Source organism: Cyanistes caeruleus, chromosome 4 (assembly GCF_971803275.1).
Source record: "Cyanistes caeruleus chromosome 4, bCyaCae1.hap1.1, whole genome shotgun sequence".
Lineage (NCBI taxonomy): Eukaryota > Metazoa > Chordata > Aves > Passeriformes > Paridae > Cyanistes > Cyanistes caeruleus.
Genome location: NC_141704.1, coordinates 32,019,542 through 32,045,647, shown reverse-complemented (window position 1 = coordinate 32,045,647; position 26,106 = coordinate 32,019,542). Strand labels below are relative to the sequence as shown.

General features: G+C 52.4%; 3 protein-coding genes across 11 annotated transcripts in view; 2 read left to right on the top strand and 1 right to left on the bottom strand.

Annotated features, from left to right (window-relative positions):
- Positions 1-106: 106 nt before the first annotated feature.
- Positions 107-11,490, top strand: BAIAP2L2 (BAR/IMD domain containing adaptor protein 2 like 2). Its single transcript, XM_023935594.2, has 14 exons — positions 107-242; positions 1,155-1,230; positions 1,493-1,579; positions 2,641-2,702; positions 2,991-3,062; positions 3,669-3,785; positions 4,170-4,316; positions 4,784-4,936; positions 5,382-5,523; positions 6,312-6,537; positions 7,446-7,517; positions 7,839-8,019; positions 9,841-9,881; positions 10,707-11,490. Exons 1-14 carry the CDS (start codon positions 204-206, stop codon positions 10,780-10,782), a joined length of 1,491 nt encoding a protein of 496 aa, XP_023791362.1. The 5' UTR covers positions 107-203; the 3' UTR covers positions 10,783-11,490.
- Positions 11,491-16,244: 4,754 nt separating this feature from the next.
- SLC16A8 (solute carrier family 16 member 8) lies at positions 16,245-21,358 on the top strand. Its single transcript, XM_023935656.2, has 4 exons — positions 16,245-16,542; positions 17,039-17,182; positions 17,735-18,598; positions 20,716-21,358. Exons 1-4 carry the CDS (start codon positions 16,314-16,316, stop codon positions 21,105-21,107), a joined length of 1,629 nt encoding a protein of 542 aa, XP_023791424.1. The 5' UTR covers positions 16,245-16,313; the 3' UTR covers positions 21,108-21,358.
- Positions 21,359-23,635: 2,277 nt separating this feature from the next.
- PICK1 (protein interacting with PRKCA 1) overlaps positions 23,636-26,106 on the bottom strand; it is a 30,092-nt gene continuing 27,621 nt past the window's right edge. For all 9 annotated transcript variants that reach the window (XM_086887443.1, XM_086887441.1, XM_086887439.1 and 6 more), the window contains exons 12-13: positions 25,191-25,335; positions 23,636-24,942 (exon numbers count right to left, since the gene is read on the bottom strand). In XM_086887443.1, the coding sequence (XP_086743569.1) occupies positions 24,701-24,942; positions 25,191-25,335 (387 nt within the window). In that variant the 3' untranslated portion in view covers positions 23,636-24,700. The remainder of the gene's footprint in view (positions 24,943-25,190; positions 25,336-26,106) is intronic.

The following is a 26,106-nucleotide window of genomic DNA, read 5'->3' as shown; positions in this document are numbered from 1 at the left end:
CCAGCCTCTCGGCTGGTGAATTATTAAACTCCATCAGTGCTCCCTTTGTACCACGTCTGTGTCTTCCTGCTGTCCTTCCTTGCTGGTGACAGGCTTCTTCCATCCAGCTGGCTGTGCAGAAGCAGAGTCCTCCAGGCCAGAACAGCACCTTGTATTCTCCTTTGCTCCTTGTTTCTCTGTGGGAGAGGGAATAGGCTCCAGAGATGGATCTGTCCTACAGATCCACCATCTCCATCTATAAGGTGAGTGTTGGCATCAAAGGCTGATCCTGACGGCATATGGGAGACCTGTGGGTGGGAGATGAGTGTTTTCTGCCAAGGGCTCCCTTGGGTGGACAGCTGAGGGCTGAATCCATTCCCAGACTGTACCACAGCAGCTCCTGTGGGCTCCAGGCTGTGGGAGCAGGAGGAGAGGGCAGTGTGGGTCCTGAGGGCAGATTCAGGAAGGAACTGGGCAGCCAGGGTGGTTTGGACATGGAGCATGAAGGGTGACACACCTTGGTTGCTGGCAGGAAGAAGTTTGATCGGCCATTTCACTCCTCCCTTGAAAGAGTCTCTGATCTCATAAATACTTCCCTACACACATCAGTGCTGAACCAAGGTGGGGGAAGGGCTGACAGAAGTGGGGATATGCTTATTCTGGTCTCTGTCTTCTCTGTAGTCAATGGACACCTTTGATAAATGCAAATAAAAGCAGAGAAGCTGGTTATCCATCCCTCCTCTTACTATGCTGCTGAGTCTGGCTGTGCACCACATCCTGGCCAGGAAAGGGTTGTGTTTGTGCCTGGGTAGTAAGCAGTGGCCCTCTGGCTGGCTGTGGGATGAGGGAAAAAGCTGCTCAGATCCCCTTGCAGTTATTTCCCTGCCTGCAGTGGGTGTGGGCCCTTGTGAGAAAGCCATCTTCATTTAGGCAACCACTTGGCTCCGCACTTGGCTACCTTGCCCTCTGGTGCGGCTCCTCTCCTGGCTGGCCTGTCCAAGGGCAGCTGAAGTTGCCAGCCAGCCCCGATGCAGGGAGCTGGCTGTGCTTGGCTGTACATGGCCTCCATGCCAGGGCTCCAGAGGGGGCTCTCACCCAGCCCAACCACAGCACAGGGGCCTTGACCTGCTGGGCATGAGGAAGAATGGCATTAACGTGCTTCTGCCTGGCCACAGAGTATCCTGGAGCAGTTCAACCCTGCGCTGGAGAACCTGGTGTACCTGGGGAACAACTACCTGCGTGCCTTCCACGGTGAGTGGGGTCCCACACAGCCAGGGCTCCAGACCAGAGTGCTGCATCCAGCCTGGCCATCCCCTATCCCCTCACCCAGGACAAGGGTGCTGGTCTGCCACCTCTGGCGTGCCCTGAGCAGCACTCTTCAGCTCCAGGACCCACTGCCGATGGGGAGAGATGGGATGCCTGTAGGCAAAGTAGCAGGAGGTGGCTGCTTGCTGGAGCTGGTGATGGTGGGAAGGCAGGTCAGACCCTTATCACCCCTCTCCTCTCCCCACAGCATTGTCCAAAGCAGCCGAGGTGTATTTTAAGGCAGTTGAGAAGATCGGGGAGCAAGCACTGCAGAGTTCCACCTCACACATGCTGGGTAAGGCACTCTTGCACATCATCTCCCCTTCCCTGTGGTAAGTCACCACAGTTACCTTTTGTATTACCCTCTCCCTTAGTTGGTCCATTTCTAGGTACTGGGGCAAGAAAGACAGCTCCTCTAAATGGTGTCTCTCTGTACCAGGCACTGTCCAGGTGGTGCCAGTCAAACTTACTGTGTGTCCTTGAATACATCACACAGTCCCAGCACTCTTCCCTGTGTCTCTCTGAGATCAGTGAGTGAGCTCAGCTGCTGTGATGGGCCTCCAGGGATGGACCTCCCACAGAAACCAGTCCCTGTTGAGGCATCCTGCCCCCAGAGATGAAATTTTCATCACAGAGGAAGCATTTTTCTCCTCCTTGGAGGTGTGAGGGAAAAGCCAGGGAGCATGCACTGACAACAACTGATGGTGTTTTGTCCTCCTGAGCCTGCAACTGTCTGGAATGGCAGCTTGGGGCTGAGGGGCTTACACTCAGCACTGTAAATAACTCTGCAGCCTGGTGGCAACTGCTGAAAAGTCAGGGAACTGCTCCACTGCTAAACATTTTAGCAAAAAGCTTCCAGCAGAAGTGCCCCTTCTGCAGACTCTTTTTATCATCTGCACCTCCCAGCTAGCTCCTCTGCTCCCCTCATCAGTCTCTTCCTTTCCTGATTTCATAGTGCCAGCATTGGTGAGACAGGACCATGTACAGCATTGGGGTGGGTGCTGAAACTGCCTTCCCATAGGACAAGCAAAAATGTTCATCACAGCTGGGGAACCTTTGGGGTTAGAAATGGGGCCTGTAGGGGCTGTGGCAGAGCAAAATCCCAGCACCCAGAGCCCACGGCAGAGGCGAGGCTGCCTGCTGACACCTGGGGCTGTAGCAGAGCACTGGGCTGGAGTAAGCCTGCATTGGCAGTGCCTGGGAAGGGTTCAGAGAGCAGTGCTTTGTGATATCTCTTGGACTTTCACAGCCCTGGGTCATCAGTCTGAGCTCCACGCTGCAGGTCTGCCTCCTTGGGCACACGAGAAAACTGTCACAGGAATTTTTCACCTTCTCCTATCTTTTTCCCTCCCCAAGGTGAAATTCTGATGCAGATGTCTGACACGCAGAGACTACTGAGCTCTGATTTGGAAGTTGTGGTGAGTGGTTTTCCCAAGGGCTGGTGGAGGTGGAGAATAAAGTGATTTCCTTAGATAGGGCTTATCAGCATTTACCATGTTCACCCCATCAGCTGCCCTCACACATGCCTGCAGGCAGGTGCCTGCATCCCTGCTGCACGTGGCAGAGGAGGCTTACAGGGCTGGCATGCCCGGAGCCTGGCTGTGAGTGACTTGCTCAGCATGTTCTATGAGCCACCCCTTATCACAGTTCATGCAACATCCCATATGGTGAAGGGATAAAGGTGATGGCTCCTTTGCCTCTTTCAGGCTCAGACCTTCCACGTGGACCTGCTGCAGCATATGGAGAAAAACAGCAAAATGGATGTGCAGTTTATCAGTGTAAGTAATGAACTCCCTTCTCCTCCTCAGCTCTCTTGCTTCTCTCTCCCCTTCACCAAAGGGTTTTTGCTTCAACACTTGAGGTGTTTCCATGATTCTTCTCAGCAGGAGATAGGAGGTCTTCTCCCATCATGGAACAAGCTCCCATTTTTCAGCTGATGATGGAGAGCTAAAGAGGGCAGGTGGCTGTTCTTTATGCAGTGGGACTTGCCAAATGCTTCAGTGGGGCTGAGAGACTCAGCATTCCAAAAGCAGAGTTCCCATCTTCCCCGAACCACAGGCTCTGCTTCTCTGCGGGTCCTATGCTGCCATGGCCCAGCTGGCCATGCTGGTGGGTAGTGTCACAGGGGAAGACAGAGGCCTTGGTGCCTCAGTGCTGCGGCAGATGGGTGACAGTCCTTGCTCCTGAGACCTGGAGGTTCATCAGCACTCTTGGGCCATTTAAAATTAAAAGAAAGGCAAAGAAAGACATTTCATAGGAGGTCCAGGTGAAGCCTGGTTGCAGGTGGACTCAGATGTCCGACAACCCATCAGAGCAGGACCCTTGCTGCCTCACAGTGTGGCTGCGTCTCTGGTTCCTTACTGAGCCTGTTTTCTCCCTGGCAGGAGAGCCAGAAGCAGTATGAGCTGGAATACCAACGAAGAGCCACCAACCTGGATAAGTGCATGGCAGAGCTGTGGAGAATGGAGAGGGCTCGTGACAAAAATGCCCGGGAGATGAAGGTAAGCAGTGATTGCAGGAAGAGGAGCTGGTAATTAGGAACTAGATGATTTTTCAGGAGCCAGGGCTGATTTCTCAGCAGGCTTAGCCAAGGGGTTGCCCCAATTTTCAAAAGGCAGCAGGCTTATCTGGAAAGCAGGAAACTCCTATTCTACAGGGTGATGCTGATCTGTGGTACTCACTCCTGCCAATCCCTTTCCTCATTTAGGAAGTCTCAGGAAGCAAGGACTTAATCCCCAGCAGTCTGCCCTAGCTCCTCTCTGCTGCTCCAGCGTGCAAGTGGACTGGGAAGATGACAGACATGATGACCCCTTCCAACCCTTCCCCTGAGTCCACTCTGCTGGATTTTCACTGATCCCTTCCTCCCTTTTTTCCCTGTGACACAGGAGAATGTGATCCGACTGCGCTCGGAGATGCAGGCGTTCGTCTCTGAGAGCCAGAGGGAGGCTGAGCTGGAGGAGAAACGCCGCTACCGCTTCCTGGCCGAAAAGCACCAGATGCTCTACAACACTCTCCTCCAGTTTTACAGCAGGGTACAGCCCTGACACGCTAGGGAGCAGAGCTGGGGGAGCAGACAGCAGGGCTGGAGAGGGAGCATGCAGGCAGGAGGGAGCCAGGGCTGAGCCATTCTTTAGCTGAAGGACACATCTGTGCATGGACTGGGCAGGAAATGGTTTTGTTTCTTGCTGTGAGGTTCAGGCTGGCAGTACTAGGCTGGGTGAACATGTCTGGGGCTGAGGATGGTGCTGGCATGGGGCTAGTTGGGTGTGTGAGTGATGGAGGAGGGAAGGGTGCTTTAGGTGTTTATAGCAGGGTCGTTGGTACCAGAGGATCTCTGCTGGAGGGTGCCATCCTGGAAATTCCTGCCTACAGGGAGTTGCTTGGCCATTCCCACAAACCTAATTGGAGGAGGACCTGGTCTCTAATGCATCTGTAAGCCCTAGGCTTCCTCTGTAGCTGGTCTGCCCTGTCCATCACCCCCTCTTCTCTTTCTCCCCAGGCTCGGGGCATGATCCAGACCAAGGTACCACGGTGGAAGGAGCAGCTGGAAGCCAGCCGTAACCCCTCAAACAGCCACTCACAGGGGCTGCTCTCAGCCTCCCATGGCCAGGGGTATCCATCAGGACGGCTCACACCCACCCACCTCGAGATGGTGAGGAGCCCACAGACAGCTTAACCTTGTTTGGTGAAATGTTGGAACGGGTGGCCCAGAGAGGGCGTGGATGCCCCATCCCTGGAAACATTTAAGGTCAGATTGAACTGAGCTGTGAGCAACTTGATCTGATTGAAGGCATCCCTGCTCATTGCAGGCAGTTGGACTAGATGGCCTTTAAAGGTCCCTTCAAACCCAAAATATTCAATGGTTCTTTGGTGGTGGGGCTGCAGGGCAAGGTCAGTCCTTGGGCAACGATGGTGCTTGCTGCCTTGTCCAGCTCCAGTGGCCTTTCCTGGCCAAGAGGAAGAGTAGCCTTTGTGTGGGCTGCAATGGAGGAATGTGCTGAGTTTGGCTTTCTAAGAGGGACTGCACATCTCTCAGAGCATCTCCTGCCTAACACAGCCTTTGTGGATGTGTGTTCAGCCCCCTTTCTTTCCAACAGCCCCAGAGACCCCTTGGGGATTTTTCTCCTTCTGTGACTGGGAGTAGATCCAGCATCTTCTCTCCGGACCCTCCAGAAATGAGAATGTCTCCTCAGCCGGAGTCTCCCAGGCGGCCACTGCGGAGGACACCATCAGCAGCCAGTATGACCCGTATCTGGGAGCAGTGCTGTGGGGAGACACAGGGGTTGGACCTCTCTGGGAAGAGGGTTGGGTTTGGGAAGGGACCACCACTCTAGCAGACCACCAGACCTCAGCAGCTGCATTCCTGGGCATGGTGAGAGGACAGTGCCTACGGGAGCTGTAGAGGGCAAGGCTGAAGTAGGAGGTGAGCTCAGCCTTCAGGGCAGAGTCCACCCAGGGCAAGGCCAGGCTGTGTGAGGTGGGGAACGTGCAAGTTTCAAGGCTCCTTGAACTACAAGAACTTGTTCTTGCTAGAATTATCATTTTAGTAAAGCAGCTTCTCTCATACTACCAGATAAAATATTAGCTTGCCCTGTGAAACCCAGCCACTTAACCCATGACACATCTTCTTTGCCTTCCTGAGACATTTCAGCTTAAAGCTTTTAAAAGAAGTATAAAAAGGACAGGGAGAGAGAGAAATTACCCAAATAATCAGTAGCTCTAGCAGGTCAGGAAGAGGACTGTCAGGCAGGGAGGGCATCAGCCAGGGCATGCAGTGCTTAGTGCTCTAGCTGTTTGGCCAAAGAGGACACAGTGCAAAACAAAAGCCTTTGGCTTGAGCTGATTGTCTCCTGCAGGATGCTTACCCTGCTTTTTCCCATGCTACTCTTTGCTCTCTCCCTGAAAGGCCACCTGCTCCTCCACTAGAGTAATTACTTGACTGGGAAAGCACTTGTCCCTTTGAGGCAGTGTGGGTCGTGCAGGAGGAAGCCAGACTCCAGCCAGACTCTTGGGATGCCTCCCCACAGGTTTGCTCGCTACGGGCCGCACGTCCCGTTCGGGTTCCTTTGGCGAGGCCAGCAGTGGCAGTGAGGGCAGGAAGAGGAGCGGCACAACAAGAGTTCAGGCCATTGTGCCCCACACGACGGGTACCAACCGGACCCTGCTGCGGTTTGAGCCCGGGGATGTCATCACGGTGCTGAGGCCAGAGGCGCAGAATGGCTGGCTCTACGGCAAACTGGAAGGCTCATCCACGTACGTGACTCTGCTGCTGTAAATTGGCCAGATGCAGGCTTGTTGAGTCTGGAGCTGGAAAAGTTAAGCCCAAAATCATCACACCACCCCCTTGCCTCCTGGTGTGGCCTGGGCAGTGTGTTCCACCCACCATCTCAGTGGGACAATGCTGTGTCCTCAGTGATGGGGGCTCTCTGTGCCAAGAAGATGCAGTGTGGCAAGGCTGGTATGGATGGGCTGACTGAGAAACCCCCAGGGGCTTTGGGTGGAAGAGCCAAGGATGCAGTGGATCCTGGCCTGCATGACTGACTGACTGCTGTCATGGGATCCAGCTCAGGGCCATGAACTGCTGGAGTTATCTGAGAGGCCTGGCATTTCTTAGCTCATGCTGCAACTGCTGCCACAGCCTCCAGCACAGGCAGGGCATGGAAACTGCTGCACACAGCACATACTGAATTATTCCCTGTGGCACTGCCAGCCAACATCTGTGTGTAAAGCCTGCCCTGTTCCACACAGGATGTGGTCTGCAGGAATGCTCACAGATGTGAGATGAGCAAAAGCAGCGCCTTTCTTTGGGCAGCTGTTTCTGGAGTGGAGCTGCTGTAAAGTCCGTGGACGAGTTTTCCACAGCTTCCTTGTGATTGTGGTTGGTTGGGGTGTCTCTTGCTGGATTGCACCAACATTACTGCCAGGAGCACAGCTCCTGAGATAAGCAAGTCCTGCTCCAAGCTCAAGGTCTGCCCCATCATAACCCCTGTGCCCCACCTATGGGTGAAAGAAGCACAGGAACCCTGTCACACATGGTAGTAGCAAATGTGGCTTGACTGATGTGTGGGATGGGTGCAGATCAGAAGTGTTTGGCAACTGGATCTGAAGAAACACAAACCATGGTTGCCTGGACCTCATTTGTCTCTGTTCCTGTGACCTAGGTGTGGCTGGTTCCCTGAAGCTTATGTCAAGCCTTTGGAGAATACGAGGGAGATGGAGGAGCCAGACACCAGGTAACAGGATGGCAATTGGCCAGGCAGGAGCTCCTGGTACACCATGAATGCCAGCAGGGTAAATGTTTAGAATGTGCCCCAAGGAGACCTGCAGGGCTCCCATGATGGAGATCCTGCCAAGAGCCTCATTGTGTTCTGGGATCTTACAGGCTTCCCTAGGCAGCTCCCATAACTTGTGCAATGTCATCTCAAAGGTTCTTGCACCTGGGCTGGTCCAAGGCACGTGTATTTCCACCAGAGACATCCCATGTTGTGCTAGCACCTGTGCTGCTCTCTGATCCTTGCCCTTTGACTCCCACATCACTGTCTTCTCTTGCTCAGGTCCTTCCCGCTGCGAAGCAGTCACAGTATGGATGACATCCTGGACCGTCCCAGCACTCCGTCCTCCAGCAATTATTGGCCTGCTGCTGCCCAGCCCAGCTTGCCAAACCCACCTCCCCTCTCAGTGGGTGCCAGCAGTCACCAGAGTGGGGCGGCTGCCCCAGTCAATTCTGGCTCCAAGGTGAGTGCAGAAGCAGTGACTGGCAGGTGTTTGTGAAGTGGGCCACATCTGACTTTCCTCCTCCAAGGCACACCTTTTCTGCTTTGGCCAATAGAGACAGAAAATCACCTTTCTGATGTTGGTGAAGGGGCCTGCTGCTTTCCCGGTTCTTGTTAGCACCAGTCTGTCTCATCCAGTCTGTTCACATGCCACCTGATGACCCCTGCCAGTCTTCCTGTAGTATGCAGATCCTCAGTGCCTGGCTTTGCTCCCCCAAGGGACTGCTTTTCTGCCCCTGCCCTTCTCATCTCTCTCTCTTTTTGCTCACCAGGGACCCTTCAGTTCAGTCCTTTCCTCCATGACCTCCCAGCCTGATTTCTGGTGGCTCAAGGGCAGCACTTCTTCCTGCTAATAGTAGGACCATGGAGTGACCAGGCTGGTCTGGGAGTGAGTGACCAGCTAACAGAGATGCCATCCTTCTTCTCCCTTCAGGGAATGGAGAGGAGTTTCACAGGGTTCTTCTTTTAAATTCAGACAAGGGTTGGCTTAAAGTCATAGCTGGGGTAGGAAAAAGCTGGAAGCAAAGGCTGAGGGTACAGCTATTTTTGAGAGCCTTAGAACAGGTTGTGTCCAATCCATGGCTTATGGATGGCATACTGAGAAGGAAGTCCTGCACTTATTGCTTCCAGCAGTAGGGAATTGACAAGGGAGAACCAAGTTAAATGTGAGGACCTGGGGAAGGAAAGAACAGTGCTGCCTGTGGGGCATTACTTGCTCAGTCTCACAGAGGGCCAGAAAACCTTTTCCAAAGTCACTGGTTCCAGGCCAGCACAAGGTTGCAAGCAATTGGATGTCTCAAAGAACTGAAAACTGCAACATTTAATTACTCTTTTTTTTCACTTTATGTCCTGCTCTGTAGTTTCAGGTAGCCTCAGGCTGCACAACACAGGGAAAGAGCCTCTGCAGCCTTTCTGTCCCTCTGGGCCACTGGGCTTCCATCCTGTCCCAGGGCTAGGGTGTAGGGACAGACCTGGGATTGAGTCATGAATTGTGTGCAGCATTTGGAGCAGCATGGCAGAGTGTGGAACCTCACTAGAGAGGAGGGAAAGACTGATTTGGAAAGACTCAGCCTTGATTTAAATGTATGCCCAAGACATCCTCCCACTGAGCTGCAAACAAATGGGTGTGACATCCCAACTGGACCCCAGATAGCCACGTGTGGCTTTCTTGTCTGCCACCAGAGTACTTTAGCAGGTCAGTTGTCACTGATCCTTCACTAACTACTGGCCATGAATAAGGGCCACAGAGCTGAGGTCCAACTTTGTCCATCAAGTTTGTCCACTTTTAAGTAGTATGTGGTGTAGGGTAGGTAGGTACAGCTCTGGAGTTCCCCATGGATGCAGGAAACACACGAGGGCGTGGACTACAGACTGTTTGCCAGGGTGTGTGGGCAACATGAGGGGGCATCTCTGGCTGTGCTGGAGGGTGAAATGTAGCTCAGACTGTCACTGTTTGCTGTGCTCCTTGGGTATGACATTTTGGGGATCTGAGTCATCTCCTTTCTTCCCCTAAACAAAAGATGTCCTAAGGGAGTAAGGAACCTGCGGTGTAGGGACCACCCCCCACAACAAAATTCAGGATATTATCTACAGTGGGGAATTTGTGGACTTTTGCAAAGCTTGAATGAATAAGGAGTCAGAGCCCCGTTAAGAGGACTGGGGCTCCTAACTCACCTAAGTGTTTTGTGAAATCTTCCTCCATGTGTGCGGTGTCTCCTGCCCTACTTTTCTCTCTCCATTCCCCACTTCAGATTTCTCACTGTTGTTTTTCTTTCCACTGCAGAAATCAGGAGTATTTGACCAGCCCCCTGAACTATTCCCACGGTGAGTAAGATGTGGAACTCTGCTCTGGAATCATCTGACAGAGGGGAGTATTATTACAATGCTATTATTATTTAATATTTTGGATTGTCAAATGTGGGAGGAACAAGGAAGCGTCTGAGGAAAAGCAATACACAGCCTGCCTACCTTCTAGGACAGGAGGCAGAGGTGGTCCTTTCTGGCTTCTGCTGTCTGGGAAGGTCCTATTCTGACTCAGATAAAATGAGGTAGGACCTGAGCACCCTGAACACATGTCCAAACCGGCATGCTCCTTCCCATCCATCCTGGAAGGGTCACAATAGCAGCTTGCAGCCTGAGTGTGGAGCTACACGACTGTGCATCTCTGCCTGCTTGGAAAGGGCTGAGGCATAAAAAGACGTGGCTTTGAGTTCTGTTGAGTCAGGTCTGTGGAGATGAGACTTGCCATAAATCCCTGGTTTTCTTCCCCCTGCACCTCTGTTGGTGTCTCCGTGTTTTTGGTGTGGTGCTGCGGCCTTATTCTGCTCCCCAACTCCTTGCTTGGAGGATTTGTGTACACTCTTCAAGTGCAGAGTGCTAATATGAGGGACAGCCATGTGCTAGCTTCTTCATCCTTTGGAAGAGGCAGGGTGGGAAGCCCTGAGGAGAGCCCAAGGGGAGCCACATGGGAATGTGCAGCAGGGTGTGTTAAGGATGGAGAAAACATACTCAGGAATGAGCTTTACCACGCTCTCCTCCTTGGCATGGAGGTGACTGCAACAGGATTGAGTAGCCTTTGCTTGGTCGCAGAGATCTCTGCATGGCATTTGCAGACTTTCTGACAGTTTCCTGTTTCCTGTCCCATTCCAGAGGTACCAACCCCTTTGCCACAGTCAAGCTGCGCCCCACAGTCACCAACGACCGCTCGGCACCCATCATCCGGTGAAAAAGGGCTGGGGGCAGTGAAGAATATCAGCAGAGAAGGAGGAGGAGAAGTGATAATGCTGTGACCTCCAGCTGTGCAGCAACCTAGTGCTACCACTCATGGAGTGAACTCTCTTTTCCCCTCCCACACCTCTGGGACAACAGGACCCATCTCAGCTGGGTGTCTGGTGTGCTTTAGCCAGAAGCAGATCTCTGCTGCCCTTTCTGGATTCATCCCTGCTTCCGTCCCCTTGTGGTGTTGCTGTACGTGAGTGGGAGGGAGCAGTCTGGTGTTACTGGTGCAGGTGGCTTGGGAGAGGGGATGATGCTCGAGATGGAGGTAGGGCTGGCTAAGATCATCTGCAGCCAGGGCAGTGCTGTTGGGATGTTGAAGGTGAAGCTTTGCTATCCCTGCTGTGAGCAGAAAAGAACTCTCACCAAACAGTTCCTTTGCCACCAGAAGAACAAACTCCAAAAGAGAAGGCTACAAGAAGGCTTCCAGTGATGTGGTCCAGCTGACAGGGTTTTGTCTTGGCCTCTTTGACAACAGTGCCCATTTGTAGCAGCACCTGCCCCTTCTCACCCCAGCTGCAGCCCCTTACCTTGCTGGGCAGTGCTGGGGCAAGGCAGGGGCAGGTGACAGTGTCCAGCACCACTGCCCTGTTCCTTCATGTACTGTCCTGTGGAAAACATATGTTGGCTTTTTTTTTTAAATAAAATGGAGAATGCATCTTCTGTGCCCATTTCAGTGGCTGGGACATCACCTCAGTCACAGCATGCAGGGGGAGGAGGACAGGTGCTCCCCACCTGCACTGGGGCCATGACGGCTGCCCACGGTTGTGGTGCTGGACACTGCAGTGCCAGTGAGTCCAGAAGGGGCAGCCACCCTCCCAGGGGTCTGGGGTGGATGTGGAGGGCACCAGGAGGGCTGCACTGCCCATTGTTGGCTGCCCCCCCCCGAGTCCCCCTCTCTGTCCTGTTACAGCAAGCACCTGTGGCCCCCTTCTCCTCACCCTCTGCTGGAACGTATGCCCAGGGCTGCTCACTGCAGGGGGAAAACATTCCCCTAGGGCTTGTGGGGGCCTCAGCAATCTGGGAATACCCTACGTGTGCTGGGGGAGCCCTCACGGGAGAGGCAGCGTGAGTGAGGGATGGAACGCTAGCAATGGCCAGGGCTTAGCTGATTAACCTTATTAATAGACATTAAACCCTGGCTGTGAGTGTGGTCAGGCCCCCGCGGCCCCCCTGCTGCTGAGGGGCTTCAGGGGTTTACAGCCCAGGCCTTTTCCTCCCCAAAACACCACCTGGGCTGAGCCCCAGCCCCCTCCCTGGAAGTAAAAGTGTTCCCCCGCGTGTGACCAGAGACTGGCTTGTCCCCAGACCTCCTTCTGCGAGTCAGCCACTGGGGAGGTTGTTTTGGAGGGGGGTGGTTGAGGTGCCCGGGGTGGGCAGGATCTGGTAGTTTGAGCCATGGCTGGCAGCGATTCCTTGGCTGCTCCACCTTGTCTCACTTCTCTGCTGGGCACATGCCCTGCAAAACCACACCACCACTTCTCCATCGTGGCTTGCCAGTTTGAGGAAGCTTCAAAAGCAGCCACTTCACCTATTTTGGCCCTTACTGAAGCATGGGCACATGGTCTCCTCCTCCACTGTCTCCCTCCCCAGCACCCTTGCTATCCCCAGCACCCCTCACCCTCACCCTGCTTCTTCCTGTCTTGGTCCCTCCTGTCCCCCCTGCCAGCCTGCCCTGCTGTGCTGGGGAAAACTCAAGGAGCCCCTGGGCAGCGGGATTACCGGGGGATTCGGGCTGTGGCAGGCAGCCACCTCGTCCCCATTGGCTGGAAAAGCCTCTTAAAAGTGGAGAAGTGCTTTCTGCCCGCTCAGCACCTGCTGGTCTCTGCCGACCTGAAACCATAAGCAGCTCCTGACCCACATCCACACTGGGAGTGCCGTGGGACACTACTTGCACCCGCAGGAGGCAAGAGGGTGCCCCACACCGGGTGTCCCCCCAGATCTGCCACAGACAGCTTTGCTGGGCATCACTGGAACTGGAAGGAAGCTAGCTGAGAGGGGGATTAGCTGTCTTGTGAGGACGTAGCTGCTCCGAAGGAAGGAGCGGAGGACAAGAGACTGCTCGACAGGTGCTAGATTCCTGCAGGCATTGTCCTGTGCCCACCATGGAGAAAAGATCCAGCAGGACCATCTAACCAGGCACCCTCATCCAGAGCCGGGAAGTGCCAGCCAGTGGGAGAAGGAAGCGCTGTTGACTGAGATCTGCTTAACCCTTCGAGGCTCAGCTTGTGCTTGGGAGGTCATCGCTTCTTTCCACAGGTCAGTGGTGTGGAGGGATGGTGGCTCCAGCAGCTGGTAGGACAACTCATTCCTGGCCTGTACTCCTTTAATTCTCTAACAAATGCTTTCCCAGAGGGTTGTCTTTGGGTTGGAGAGGCTGGTGGCAGGAATTGTGGCCTTTGCACTCAATAAATGGACTCCCCAACCCATCTGTACTGCGTGGAGTCACTAAGAGCATTTACATGGGCCCTCGTGGGTGCAGCTTGTCTGGCACAGTGGGGGTTTGCTGGGCATTCTCCAGCACTGGCTGCACTGTGCTCTGTGTGTCCAGGCACTGAACAGCTGAACCTGCTCTGGTCTTCACCCTTCTAGCCTGGGAATGTACCTTCTGGTGTTGGTGCAAGTCTTCCTGCAGCCAGCTGCAGCAAGGCCTGTGGCAGTGCCTGCTCTGGCCCACCTCCCTGTGATGCATGGGGAAGGGCAGATGCCCATGCTGATGAGCTTTTAGGTGTATGTGAACTCACACACGGTGTTTTTACCTGTGAATAAAGCTCCTTAACTGGGGACAAAATGACGGTGGGCTGTACAGTGCGCAAAGGCAGGTGCTGGGTATGTGGTGTGACCGCTGAGAGCAGCTGTGAGCAGACAGGCATGTGTGTCATGGTGCTAGGAGCAAGGCAGCTCTTAACTGCCTGGCTCACAGCTGGGATAAATCTCCAGAAGAGGTGTGCTTTGGCATATTGGCCTTGGAGGAATCTCCGCAGGTGAGCTCCTCTGGTGCACCCTATAATTTTCAGCCAGCATAGATGCTAGCTGCAGGCAGGTAAAAGTGCTCTCATGCTTTGCTATACAGTGTTCTGTAGCACTGAGCAAGTGGCTCCTGCAGAGGTGCCCTCCAGCTCCAAACTCAAGAACCCATGGATATTTGTCTAATGTGCTCTTCAAAACCTGATGCCACAGGCTCATCATTGACAGGCGGCGCTGCAAAATCTCTGAAGACCACATCACAGACAAATATTTTCTTGCTAGGATGCTGGCAGGAAGCGGCAGGGTTGAGGGAAAGATGGATTGCAATGGTTTGATTGATTAATTTAATTTGTGGTGCAGGATGAGCTCAAAAAAAGCAAGGCTGGGAGAGGGGCTTGGATAAAAAGTCTCAGGCTATGTTTGGTGGCAACTCTTATTTGAAGTAGCTATGTGCAGCAGATGGTGCAGTGGTGGAGCACCAGCACTGATGGAGAAATCACTGTGCTTTGGCAGCAGGTCACATTTTGTACTAGACCTAGCTTGTCAGTCAGCTGGAGCTGGCACAGGAACAGTGGGCAAAATGGCAGAAACTGAGGGAGGCTATTCAGTCTGGCTGTCAGAGTTCCAGTGATCCAGAAAACACCAGTAAGGGTGAGATGGGGGAGGTAGGGGTAGATGGAGAGTGTATAATTATTCTTTTCTTCCTTGTAGTGACTCCTTGCCTCAAAAATACCTTTATATCCCACTGTTTTCAGTTCATGCCTCTGTCCCTGAGACCTGGGCTGGGAAGGAGAGATTAGAGTAGCCTGTGCTGGCCCCAGTAGCTCAGCACAAGAGCTGTTAGGAAACAGCCATCCAGAACTGTTGCCCCAATCCATGCTCAGAGCCAGATTCAGCTCCCTTTTTTTGTGGGTCACAGCATCCTGAAAGTTCAGGAAACTCTGCTGCAGGCACCCACGGTGGTGGCAGACATCTGTGTGCTGCATTCTGTGTTTTCAGGAGCAAAGGCCCCCTGGAGAGGGGAAGGAGGGGTATGGCTGAGGGTGGATGTGGGGTAGGACCACTCTTGCCAAGTAAGGGCCCTCTGCCTGGGATCTGCCCCAGCTTGTGCCATCCACACTTTTGTCTAAAGGATTTTCGCTTCTCTGACATTCAGGGCAACAGCAATTATGGGGATCAGCTCAGCTCACCCCCTTTGCTTGGAGGACACCAACAACAGGGACTTCCTTGAGAAATGAACCAAAATAATCCAAAACTGCCAGGTTCTAGCTATGTGTGTCACATCCATAAGGCAGTCCCTGTCCCCTTGGCACTCTCTGGTCCGTATGTGACTCCTGGAATTTCCCAGAACTGCTGGTGCCAAGAGATGAGGACGCTGTTGCCATCCTGCAGTCCTTCAGCCAAGAAAGCTGGGCAGGAGACAGGACCCTTGTTAGGAGTGAGCTGCCAGCAAGAGACTCATAGAAGACAAGCCAGACCCAAAAAAAACTCAGTTCAGGCATGGAGAATACCTGTCTAATCTACTTGGGAGCATCTGTAGTCTAAGTCCAGTGATGGCTTTGCATACATGTGTGAAAACAATCCTGGCTGACCAACAGACTGTGGCCAATGGTGCTGGAAGGGGCAGAGACCTGGTACCTAAGGGAGAAATCAAATGCATACCCATAGCAGGCAGCTGGAGCAAAATTCCTGGGCAGCTTAAGAGCCCTGAGAGCAACTCACAAGACATCCCCTCTAATTCCCTCCTCCTCCCCACTTAGGCTTTGTTCCGGCCCCTTCGTGTAGGTACAGAGCCCTAATCTCTCTGGCATGCAAATAACCACCGTTTTTTGAGCTCTCCCCCTTCACCTATTTCGGAAATCTGGCCCCTGATGGCGGGGAGGGGAGGGAGAAGGAGAGTGCCACGCACTGGGGCCTCCTAGAGGAAAGCACAGAGGGTTTAATGGATCTCTTTGCCTCACTGCTGGAGGCTCCTATGGCAGGGCAGGTCCTGGAGGGCTCCCTGCTCCACAGAAGAAGACCAGCATAGGAGAGGCTCAAAGGCAGATTTTAAGAAACTAAAAGGGTTGACATTGCTGGTCTTTGCCTCACACCATCTGTAAGCAAGGCTGGATATGAAGCAAGTGGGTTCTGAATGTTGCAGATCCTGATGCTGCATCAGACACGGCACTCCAGGCTCACCTGGGAGCCGTGACACTGCTCAGCTGTGTTTGCCCAGGGGTTATGGAGCTCTGGGCTGCCTCAGTCTCAGGGAGAGCTTCTCACCTCTGCCCAGCTGAGGCATGACCTTACACCCCAAAGCAATCCCACCTCGCCTGGCAGGATCAGGGTACAAAGCACAGATGTGGTCCCCCAATGAGTGTCTCAGAGCTTGGAGATGGTGGGCATGGAGAGAAACCTTGTAGTAAATGTTTGCTGCTCTGCTTTTCTCTTCTCTTCTTACAGCACCAGCAGACTTTCTCTCTCTGTCACCCTACTTCCTCCCAGTCTGCCTTTCCATTCCCAGGTTAGAAGATGGGGAGACCTGACCCAGAAGAAGGGCAACTCCCAGCTCCTGTGAAACCCCCAGATGGTGGCTGGGGCTGGATCGTGCTCCTTGGCTGCTTTGTGATCACTGGCTTCTCCTATGCCTTCCCAAAAGCCGTCAGTGTCTACTTCAAGGAGCTCATGAAAGATTTCCACGTGGGCTACAGTGACACAGCCTGGATCTCCTCCATCATGCTGGCCATGCTCTATGGGACAGGTGATGCTTGGACACACTTCCCTCTCCTCAACTCACACCTTTCCCACCCTGCCATGGGCCCAGATCATGTCCCCATGATCTCTTCTCATGCTCACTGGCCTGGCCATGATGCAGAATACAATTGTCCTACCACTTCCCTGCTGGAGGTGTGCTGCATCCCATATCCCTGCATCCCATATCTCCTTTGCCCCAGGAGACCTCAGGTGTCACCTCACCTACGTCCCAGACAATTGATACAGGGTTTGCTCCCACTGCTGAAGTGCTGTTCACACCAAGTACCAGGGAACAGGGTCCAAAGGCAGGACAAAACAGAAGTCTCCACACCACCAGCCTCTCTCCCTTGGCCAGCCCAACAGATGTGTATCTAAGCAGCCCAGCTGTAAGCTCCATCATTACAGCTTCATCTTCCCTGAGTGCCCTGCTTGGGCTGCCTGCCCCTTCCCAATTGTCCTGTCTCCTTCTGATCACCTACTCTGTCTCGTCTGCTTCCCCCTAGGACCAGTATGCAGCATCATGGTGAACCAGTTTGGCTGCCGGCCTGTGATGCTCATTGGTGGGCTGCTAGCTTCTGCAGGGATGATCCTGGCATCTTTTACCACCAATATCATTGAGCTTTATCTGACAGCTGGTGTGCTGACAGGTGAGAGCCTCAGTATTTGGGGGACAACACAAGCTTACCTGGGGAAGAGCCAAGACCGTGTTGTATTTCCCTTTAGTACTGCCGTGTCTAGTATCAGGTCTCCCTCACCCATTTGCACACAGTATGGGAAGCATCTAGTCCTGAATGTTGCACATGTGAGGGATGCACCTGCTGGATCTAAACAGCCAGGGCCTGTGGTTGAGAGACAGAAGAAACCTAAGTGGTGCTCAGTGATCATGGTGACTGTGGTAGGTGGCATCACTACACAGTGGCTGGGGGAAAGAGGCAGAATTCCTGTGTAAGGCTCAGGTCCTGCCTAAGCGTGAGCACAATTACCTGATTCAAACCCACTTCAGGTGGAAAGGCTGGTCTAGCCCATCCTCTGCAGGGGCAATCCACCAACATGAAGGCACAGAGGCTTGTGAGGAATACATTCATCCCATCATGGGATTTCAGGACTAGCATAGTCTGAGGGGAGTTTTCAGCTTGTTGCAGAACACATCTCATATTCTTGCACTCCGTGTCTCCCTCCTGGCTCTCACTTCCATGTAGGTCTGGGTATGGCGTTGAACTTCCAGCCCTCACTCATCATGCTGGGCACCTACTTTGACAAGCGTCGGCCTCTTGCCAATGGACTGGCAGCTGCTGGGAGCCCTGTCTTCCTTTCCTCCCTCTCTCCACTGGGGCAAGTGCTGCTGGAGAAGTTTGGTTGGCGAGGAGGGTTCCTTATCATGGGGGGCCTTCTGCTTAATTGCTGCACTTGTGGGGCAGTCATGAGACCCCTGGATATGGGCATGAAGAGGAAGATGGGGAAAGCTCAGGACAAATATGAAGCCAAGGAGATGCTGCCCATAGGAGGGAAGTCAGAGGAGGGAATCAGCACCACTGATGGAACCAAGAAAGGCAAGAAAGCTAAGAAGAAGCCCAAGAAAGGGAAGAAGCTCCTGGACTTCAGTATCTTCTCCAACAGAGGGTTTATCATTTACACCATTTCAAAGTTCATCCTGGTCTTGGGTCTCTTTGTGCCCCCCATACTGCTGGTCAACTATGCCAAGGACACAGGTGTGCCGGACACAGAGGCCGCATTCTTGCTCTCCATCATTGGTTTTATAGACATTTTTGCCCGCCCAGCCTGTGGCATGGTGGCAGGGCTGAAGTGGGTCCGCCCTCACGTGGCATATCTGTTCAGCTTCTCCATGCTCTTCAACGGCTTGACAGACATCTGCAGTGCCAGGGCGAGCAACTACACAGGGCTGGTCATCTTCTGCGTCTTCTTTGGCATCTCTTACGGCATGGTGGGGGCCCTGCAGTTCGAGGTGCTGATGGCCATCGTTGGCTCCCAGAAATTCTCCAGCGCCATTGGGCTGGTCCTACTTATCGAGGCTTTTGCGGTGCTCATCGGCCCACCCTCTGCAGGTAGGTGTCTCGCTACAGGTGGTTCGTTTGGCTGCCAGCGTTCCACAGCATTGCAGGTATCGGGCATGGACACAACACATGAAGAAAGATCCAATTTCTCAATTTTTAATTCGCTCTAGAAGCTGAGAGCTGATCTCTGCCTTCACTACAAATGCTGCACAGAATCATGTTAAGGACAGGGTCAGGCACATGCTGCAGGCAAACCTTTGAGAGCCTTCATTAGGACAAAGCAAGTGTCTCCCAATTTCTCCTTGGTATCCATGGTCTTTTGACTGGCACTGTGAATAGTGATCTCGGCTTGTTCTGATCCCAATTCCAAGGCACAGGTGTTTTGCTGTCAGTCAAGTCAAAACAATTTGTACAGTCCCCTGAGGCATTTGCTGGTAATTTTTCTAAGAGGATTAAGACACTTGCAGCTTTTCAGCCAGTCTAGTCTCAGCCACAGACCCTGGTAAGGTCCATGCCCCACAAACAGCCCATAAAAACAGGCTGTTGAATAGAGGTGGTTGTAGATTAATGTGAAGTGTCTGATCACATGTGAGAAAGCCAAATCATGCCCAAGGCTTATTTCCAAACACAGTGCAGTTTCCTGATTTGCAAGGAAGAGTCAGGGACAAGACTATGGAAAATCCCCAGGGAGGAACCACTCTGTTCTTTCTTGCACTCCCTTCCTTCAGCTGTAACACATGGGCTAAAGCCAATCATTGAAGATCTTGGTGTGAAAGGTCTTTTCCTCAGCACAAACCTCCAGTTATGAGTAGAACCCACCCTCAGCAACTCCAACCAGTTCTCAAGTAAAATTTGGTAGCCAAGAGAAAACCCTCTTAAATGCTAGCAACAATTCATGTCTCACTTTATAAACTGTGGGGCAATCGGCTGTCCCAGGCCAGGGAGGGTGAAGAAATATGTGTCTTGGAGGCAGCTGCAGGGAGAGTGGGATTTAACAGCACCTTGCCCCAAGGAGCAAGACACACCATGGGGTGCTAACAAGGGACATCCCTCAGCCCTCCTGCCTCAGTTCAGGTGTGCCATGGTGCTGTGTGCACGTACAATGGCACACAGACAGTGTGGGGTCACCGAAGAACCATGCTGGGGGCAGCCAGGTCATGTTGGGGGCTGTAGGACCCCCCTGGTGCAGGAAGCTTGAGTGCTCTGACAATCCCGATGGCTCGGACTCGGGGAGAACAGCACTCGGCTGGGAGAAGGGGGTTGAACAGAGTGGCTTTGTTTGGTGTAATCCTCCTGAGCTGCTTCCCGCTCCGTGGGGCTGAGGGGGTTTGGCACAGGATAAGCCTCAAACACACACACGCACACGCACGCAGGATCCTCGCTCGCCATCCGGCTTGGCTGAACAGGAGCACATTCACCTGCAGAGGAATTCGCCACGTGCCTCCCATGAGTGCTCCAGGAGGCACCTCAGCGTCTCCCAGGGCTGGTTTCAGCCCTGTAGCACAGCAGGGACTAGGGGGGGTCACATGTGTATTTGGGAGCACGAGAGACCTGGAGGGAGAGTGCAGTCCCATGGCTGCATCCTGCCTGCAGCAAGGCAGCTGTTCATGCTACCCAGCACCAAGGACTGGGAGCTCTCCCTCCATTGCCAGCCCCAGTGGATTCAGAAAATATATATTTAGAATATCTCTGGCACAGAAATCATCGGGTGTGGGCCAACCAAAGGGATTTCTCTGCCAAAAAGAAATTTGTTCTTCCCTTCAGAATGTTTTCCTGACATTTTCCTGCTTGAGAAATAGCAATGCCTCTCAAACTTTCTTTTCTGAGACTGGCCAATCCAAATCATCAGAGGCTTTTCCCACCCTGGCTAGTAGAAGATGGCTCACCATGGAGTGGGACCCTAACATGAGGGTGTCACAATTATTTAAGCTCGTCCAAACAAGGGAAAACACCAACACGGTTACCTTACTTTCCTTTGAAGTACAGTGTGGCTCTTTCCCAGGGTGACTTTTAGCTATTCAGGCTTCTTTCCCTTCCCTTGAGGAATGGGTCCTCAGCCAAATGCAGCTGTTGCCCACCTGCACTGGGCTGTCCATGCAGGAGTGCCTAGGCCAAATTTAACCATCTCATGTCTTCTCCAACCACCTCATGTCTTCTCCAACCATCAGGCCGCCTGGTCGATGCTCTCAAGAACTATGAGGTGATCTTCTACCTGGCGGGCTCAGAGGTCGTGCTCTCCGCTCTCTTCCTGGGTGTTGCCAGCTACTGCTGCCTGAACCGAGGGAAGAAGGAGCCTCCTCCAGAGAACAACCCCACTGCGGGAGGTGGGAGCGACACCGAGGAAGCAGAGTCCGACGTGCAGGAAGCTGAGGAGCACAGCAGCGACAACCACCAGCCGGCCCACAGCACTGACAACGCCGTGGTGGTGGCCAACGAGGAGGCCAACCATGTGGCAGAGGAGCAGAGAGGGGAGGGAGGCGGCTGTCCTGCAGGGGACAGGGAGGTGCTGGCACGAGATGGCTGCAACGCTGACCAGATGGTGGAGAGGGACAGTTTTTAGCCAGGGCAGAGAATGGGGATGTATGAAACCGGCCTTGTTTGCAAGCACCTCAGCATGGGAGGGTAGGTGGGATGCAGGGAGCAGAAAGCTGGGACAAAGGCAGATGTAAGATATAAGAGGGAGAGGTATAAGAATAGCTGGTCCTTATGTACATATGTCCACATCCTACCCAGTGATATGTCTACTTGCATCCTGCACCCATGCTGGTACAACACAGGCTCAGAGCAGCCCAAACACCAAAAAGAAAAAAATAATAATCTTCTTTCCTCACTTTCAAACCAGCTCTGGAGAAAGTCTTCTGAAGAAGCTGCCAAGGACTCTCCTTTTCCTTCTGCATTGTCACAATACAGAACACAAACAATTAGAGACTCTTTGTAATCAGATCTGGTACGCTCTGTTCTGGTGTCAGTATTTCCTTCACCCCACTTCCACGGTCTGGATAGTGTCAGTCTCACTGGCAGCACGTTTAGGAGGTGGTGTAACTCATAGCTACCAGGTGCCACCAGCATGGGGGTAGACACCAGGCTCTCTGCAACACCTCCCTGGGACACTGCCAAACCAGGAGGCCACCAGCTCCAACCACCTCTGCCTGGCACATCTTTTGTGGATGGTAAAGCTGGGGCAGTGACACTTGATGCTGCTTCCCCAAGTAGGGAAGCGCTGTTAGAGGCTGCTGCTGAGGTACAAGAAGAAGACACCTAAGAAAGGCTAATGCCATTAGGTGTGCAGCCACAGTACGGAGCCTTGCTGACAGGAATAGCACCAAGCCAGCTTTATCTAGGCTCAAGCGAGTCCTGTTGACGTGTGAAGGGAACAACTTGGCCCCTGTGGGGGTGGGGGTTTCAAGACAGGTAAATAACCATGTCCCAGGCGATTATCCACTGAGCAAGAATGGCACCAGATGTGCCTGTGTTTTCCTCTTAAATAGAGGAAACCTCCTTACATAAAGGAATCAAAGGTAAGGCAGAAGGACAAGCCCCAGTCCCTGAGTGCCACTAACGAGGGTGTTGGAGCACGTGGTAAGGCAGGCATGACCCCCTCACCCCCTGCTGCAGAGGTGGATTTCTAGCTTCAGAGAGGACAGCCTTCCCTGGCATGCTTAAACCACTTCTAATCTGCTTTAGGACTGGATCTTTTATAAACACCCCCGGCCAAAGCTCTTTCTTCCGGTTTCCTGAACTGCTTCACCTCAGAGACCCTGGGGGAACCTGTGACTATAACAAGAGATCAAAAACTAAGCAGAGGGCTACAGGGCAGGCAGCTCGTGGGGTCACCAAAAGCTGTGTTTCATTCCTACAAATTAATGGGTAGTTGGCAGTCTGCAGGATCCATAAAGCCATTTGAACACAGCAGAGAAGTGGGGACATAATGGAAAGGGTTTCATTCTAGGTGCTCCCAAACAAAAATGGCAGTAAATAATGAGAAAAATAAAGCTGTTGAAGAGTATCAGTTTAAGAAGAGACACAACTAGAAATTGGAGGGGAGAAGGTAAACCCTATGAGGCTGTACTCTGTCCCACCATACCTAACACCACTGTTTGAGCCAGTCATAGTCGTGACTTTGGGCTTTTTCCTACTCAAACTCACTTAGAAACATCCCATGTGAGACTAAACCCCATAACAAAAATCAGATGCAAAACTCTGGGAGAATGAGAGCAGCAGCAAGGGTGCTGCTGGGGCCCTGCAGACATTCATCCAGCACTCTCAAAGCTTTTCCCCCCCCACAAGGTAAGACTGCTGTTTCTGCTAGACCAAGTTGCTCTGCAGCTCTTTTCCCAGCAGTCCCAGGCTGGGTTTCCCTTATTCACTAGCATGCCCTCCAAGAAGGAGCTCACAACTTCCCAGAGGTCCAAGGTCTACAGCATGAAAACAACTGCCTTGTCAGCCAGGCTGGTTGCAAGAACAAGGCCTCCTCTGTTTCCTTGTCACAAGTCAACATTTCCCATTAAGCCTCCTGCTCTTAAATTTTTTTCAACAAAAGCAAATAAAAGCCCTTAGGGTATGAGATCTTGCTACAGACAGTGCTGCAAGATTCCCAGACCTCTTCCTAAAAACCCCAGCTATGCTGCTTTACACTTTGCCTCAATGGCTTTCAGGCAGACCCCGCTGAAGCTTTTTCAGTTCCTCTCAACTGCTCTGTGTTTTGGCACAACAAACAACTCTGAAAGAGGATCAGGGACTTAAGCATCAGCTGAAGCTTGTGATGCAACAGCTGAGCTGTGTGGAGAAGCTGGCCCTGGAGGGGCACAGGGATGCCACCTTGGCAGGACTGAGGCACCTGGCGTTTCCCTGGGAAGCAAAAACGCAGAGAAACTGGTAGTACTGGAGGACCGGTATTGCTACAGCGTTTATAACTCTCTCCCTCTGGAAATCTGTGCTGCAGATTTGGCATTGAGATTGTGCACCAGTATGAGAAGAAAAAAATGGCCAGCACATGACACTCTTCTTCCCAATGTTATAATTTAAGATTAAAACTAATGGAAGGTAAGCAAATAAATCTCTTACAGGAAAGGCATGAAGGACATGAAATGAAATGTCACATATTTATTATAGACAATAGTCACTACATCAGTCCTGTTTAAATTCTCCAGAGCAGCTTGACCATGGATGGTTTTTTCCAGGCACCCACAAGAGATGAAGAAGCTCCAAAAACAATCAAAGAGAAAAACAAATAAAAAAAAATCTTGATAATAAATTAATGCCCTTAAATAATTTCTCACGACCACTGGAATGTAATGACAGAGGAGTCAAAGCACCTGCCCCAAGAAGCACACCACTCCCAGCAGTTGTGCTGCTCACTAACAGAGGAAGTGCCATCTGCATCTGGGATTGGCCCACAGGGATGGAGGCAGGAGAAGAGAAAAGGAAGGAGGAAAGAAGCAGTCTCACCTCAGCTTTCCTTTTCCCCCATCCCTTGTGCTTTTGCTTATCACACTAGGGAAGGGGAGGACAGCTGGGCTGCTGCTGGCTGGCCTAGAGGCAGCACAAAATAGTTGTGCAGAGAGAAGAGCACGCTAGTCATTCTTTACACTAAAAAATCCCAAAGCCTCTGCCTAAAGAGTATGTCTTCCTCTCTCCAGAAGGCTTTGTGTCTCCTTCTTGTTTAAAGATGGGGTATTTCCATGATGGTCCTAAGATGGATCCTCAGAAGGAGCTTGAAGACAGCAAGCAGTGATGCTAACACTTCCCCACAGCACAAGGGGAGGACAGCAGGGGGCTGTTCTCACCATTTGTAATCACCTCCAAACCCTTAACCAACTTCCATGTGCCAGAGGGGAGTGGTGCTGCCCACGTGCTCAGCAGAAACCTGCCTGCACAGAGGCACACAGCGGTGTGGGAGCGGCCTTTCCTCCCCACACCACAGTACCCAGGCTGGGTAACAGAAGTCTTCAGGGGCAAAAAGAATATCCAGGCAAACAAGCAAAGGAAAAGAGAGGAAAGCAGAGGTTGGTCCCAATCCAACCAGCTACCCCACCCAAAGCAGAGGAGGAATCCCAGGCTGGACACACAGAGAAATAACGGAAGATGAATGGCCACGTGAAATACATGTTTTCGTAAGTCTGCAAAGTCCTCCCTCTGGCCATGCTGACACACTCAGGCATCATCAATGAGCTTCTCTCCATTTGTATCCTCCCTCCCGCTACCCTCTCTCTCGCTCTCTCCTTCTTCCTCCGCCCCATCTGTGTACGTGTCCTTCTGCCCATAGCTGAGAGTGGTGCGGGCAAGGTCCACCTCGATGGGAAAGACATCCGCGTCCCGGAGCACGGCGTAGCAGTCGTCATAGTACTTGGACATCGTGGAGACAAAACGCTGGAGCTGGAACACGATGTCCTGCACTGTAGTGGAGACATGTTGGGGGAAAAAGTGTGAAACTTCCTTCCCAAACAGTGTGAAGTGTGATTAATTATGAGGAGATGTACCATCTCCTACACATCAATCCCTTTTGGCCCCTCACGGCTGATGTCTCAGCTACAGCCACAAAGGAGTTCTTCAGCAAAGAAGAACTGAGCTGTCTTCTGAGCTGAGACAAAGGAGGAACACAAAGGTCAAAGTCATGTCTGCTGAACTCAGCAGTGGCACCCACCATGTTTCTGGTCCAGGAGCTCTATTTTCTCTAGCACGTCCTTCCTCATCTTGGCAAAGCGCGTGCGGGCCTCCTGACGGCAGCGCAGGATGAGGCGGTACTCGTAGTTCCCAGTGCTGACCCGGTAGAGAGGCTCACCCAGAGCCTGCCAAAAACACGGCACCGTTTTAGAGACTCCCACAACAGTGCTTGCACACACAGCCTGCCTACCAATGTGGACTCACAATGACCTTGGGTTATTACAGACCTCTCAGGCACACTGGAACTGCTGTCAGGAAGCAGGAACCGTGAGGAACACTGAGCCATGTCAAAACTGGCAGTCAGTGAGGCCACTTTGAAGGCCAAACACACACCAACCATGGTAAAGAAAAGCATCACTACTAAGTAAATGCAAAGGGACAGGGACCTTCCAGCCCAGCATGGAGAAGTGGCATGGCTTCTTACCTAGACTAGTAAGACAGGCATTAAGAACAAGTTTATATCAAGCACACAAAAATTCTGGCCTCCTTTGTAAGGTTTGCCCTGTATGATTGCATAGTGAATTACATAACTACACAGGGAACCCACTGGTATCTACAACCATACAGACATAATGCTGGAAACCAAAAGAAAGCAGGGACCTATACATTGTCCTGCAAAACAGTTTGGTAAGGGGCTAGGTTTGTCAGAAATGAAGCATCATTCCCTTGCACCTGCAAACATAACATACAGAAAAATCCATGCCCCTGTCTACCACTTGCTAACACACACTGCACGTGCCAAAACCCAAAGCTGTAGCTCTGCTGGGCAAGATGAGGATTCTTTCCTTTCCATTTTGAAGCAAACATAGAAAGAAGGATTGGGTTAAGAGTCTGATTCCTTCCTAGCACTTGGGAAACTAGGCATTCCAAAAAATTAAATGCCTGCTCTTAGATTG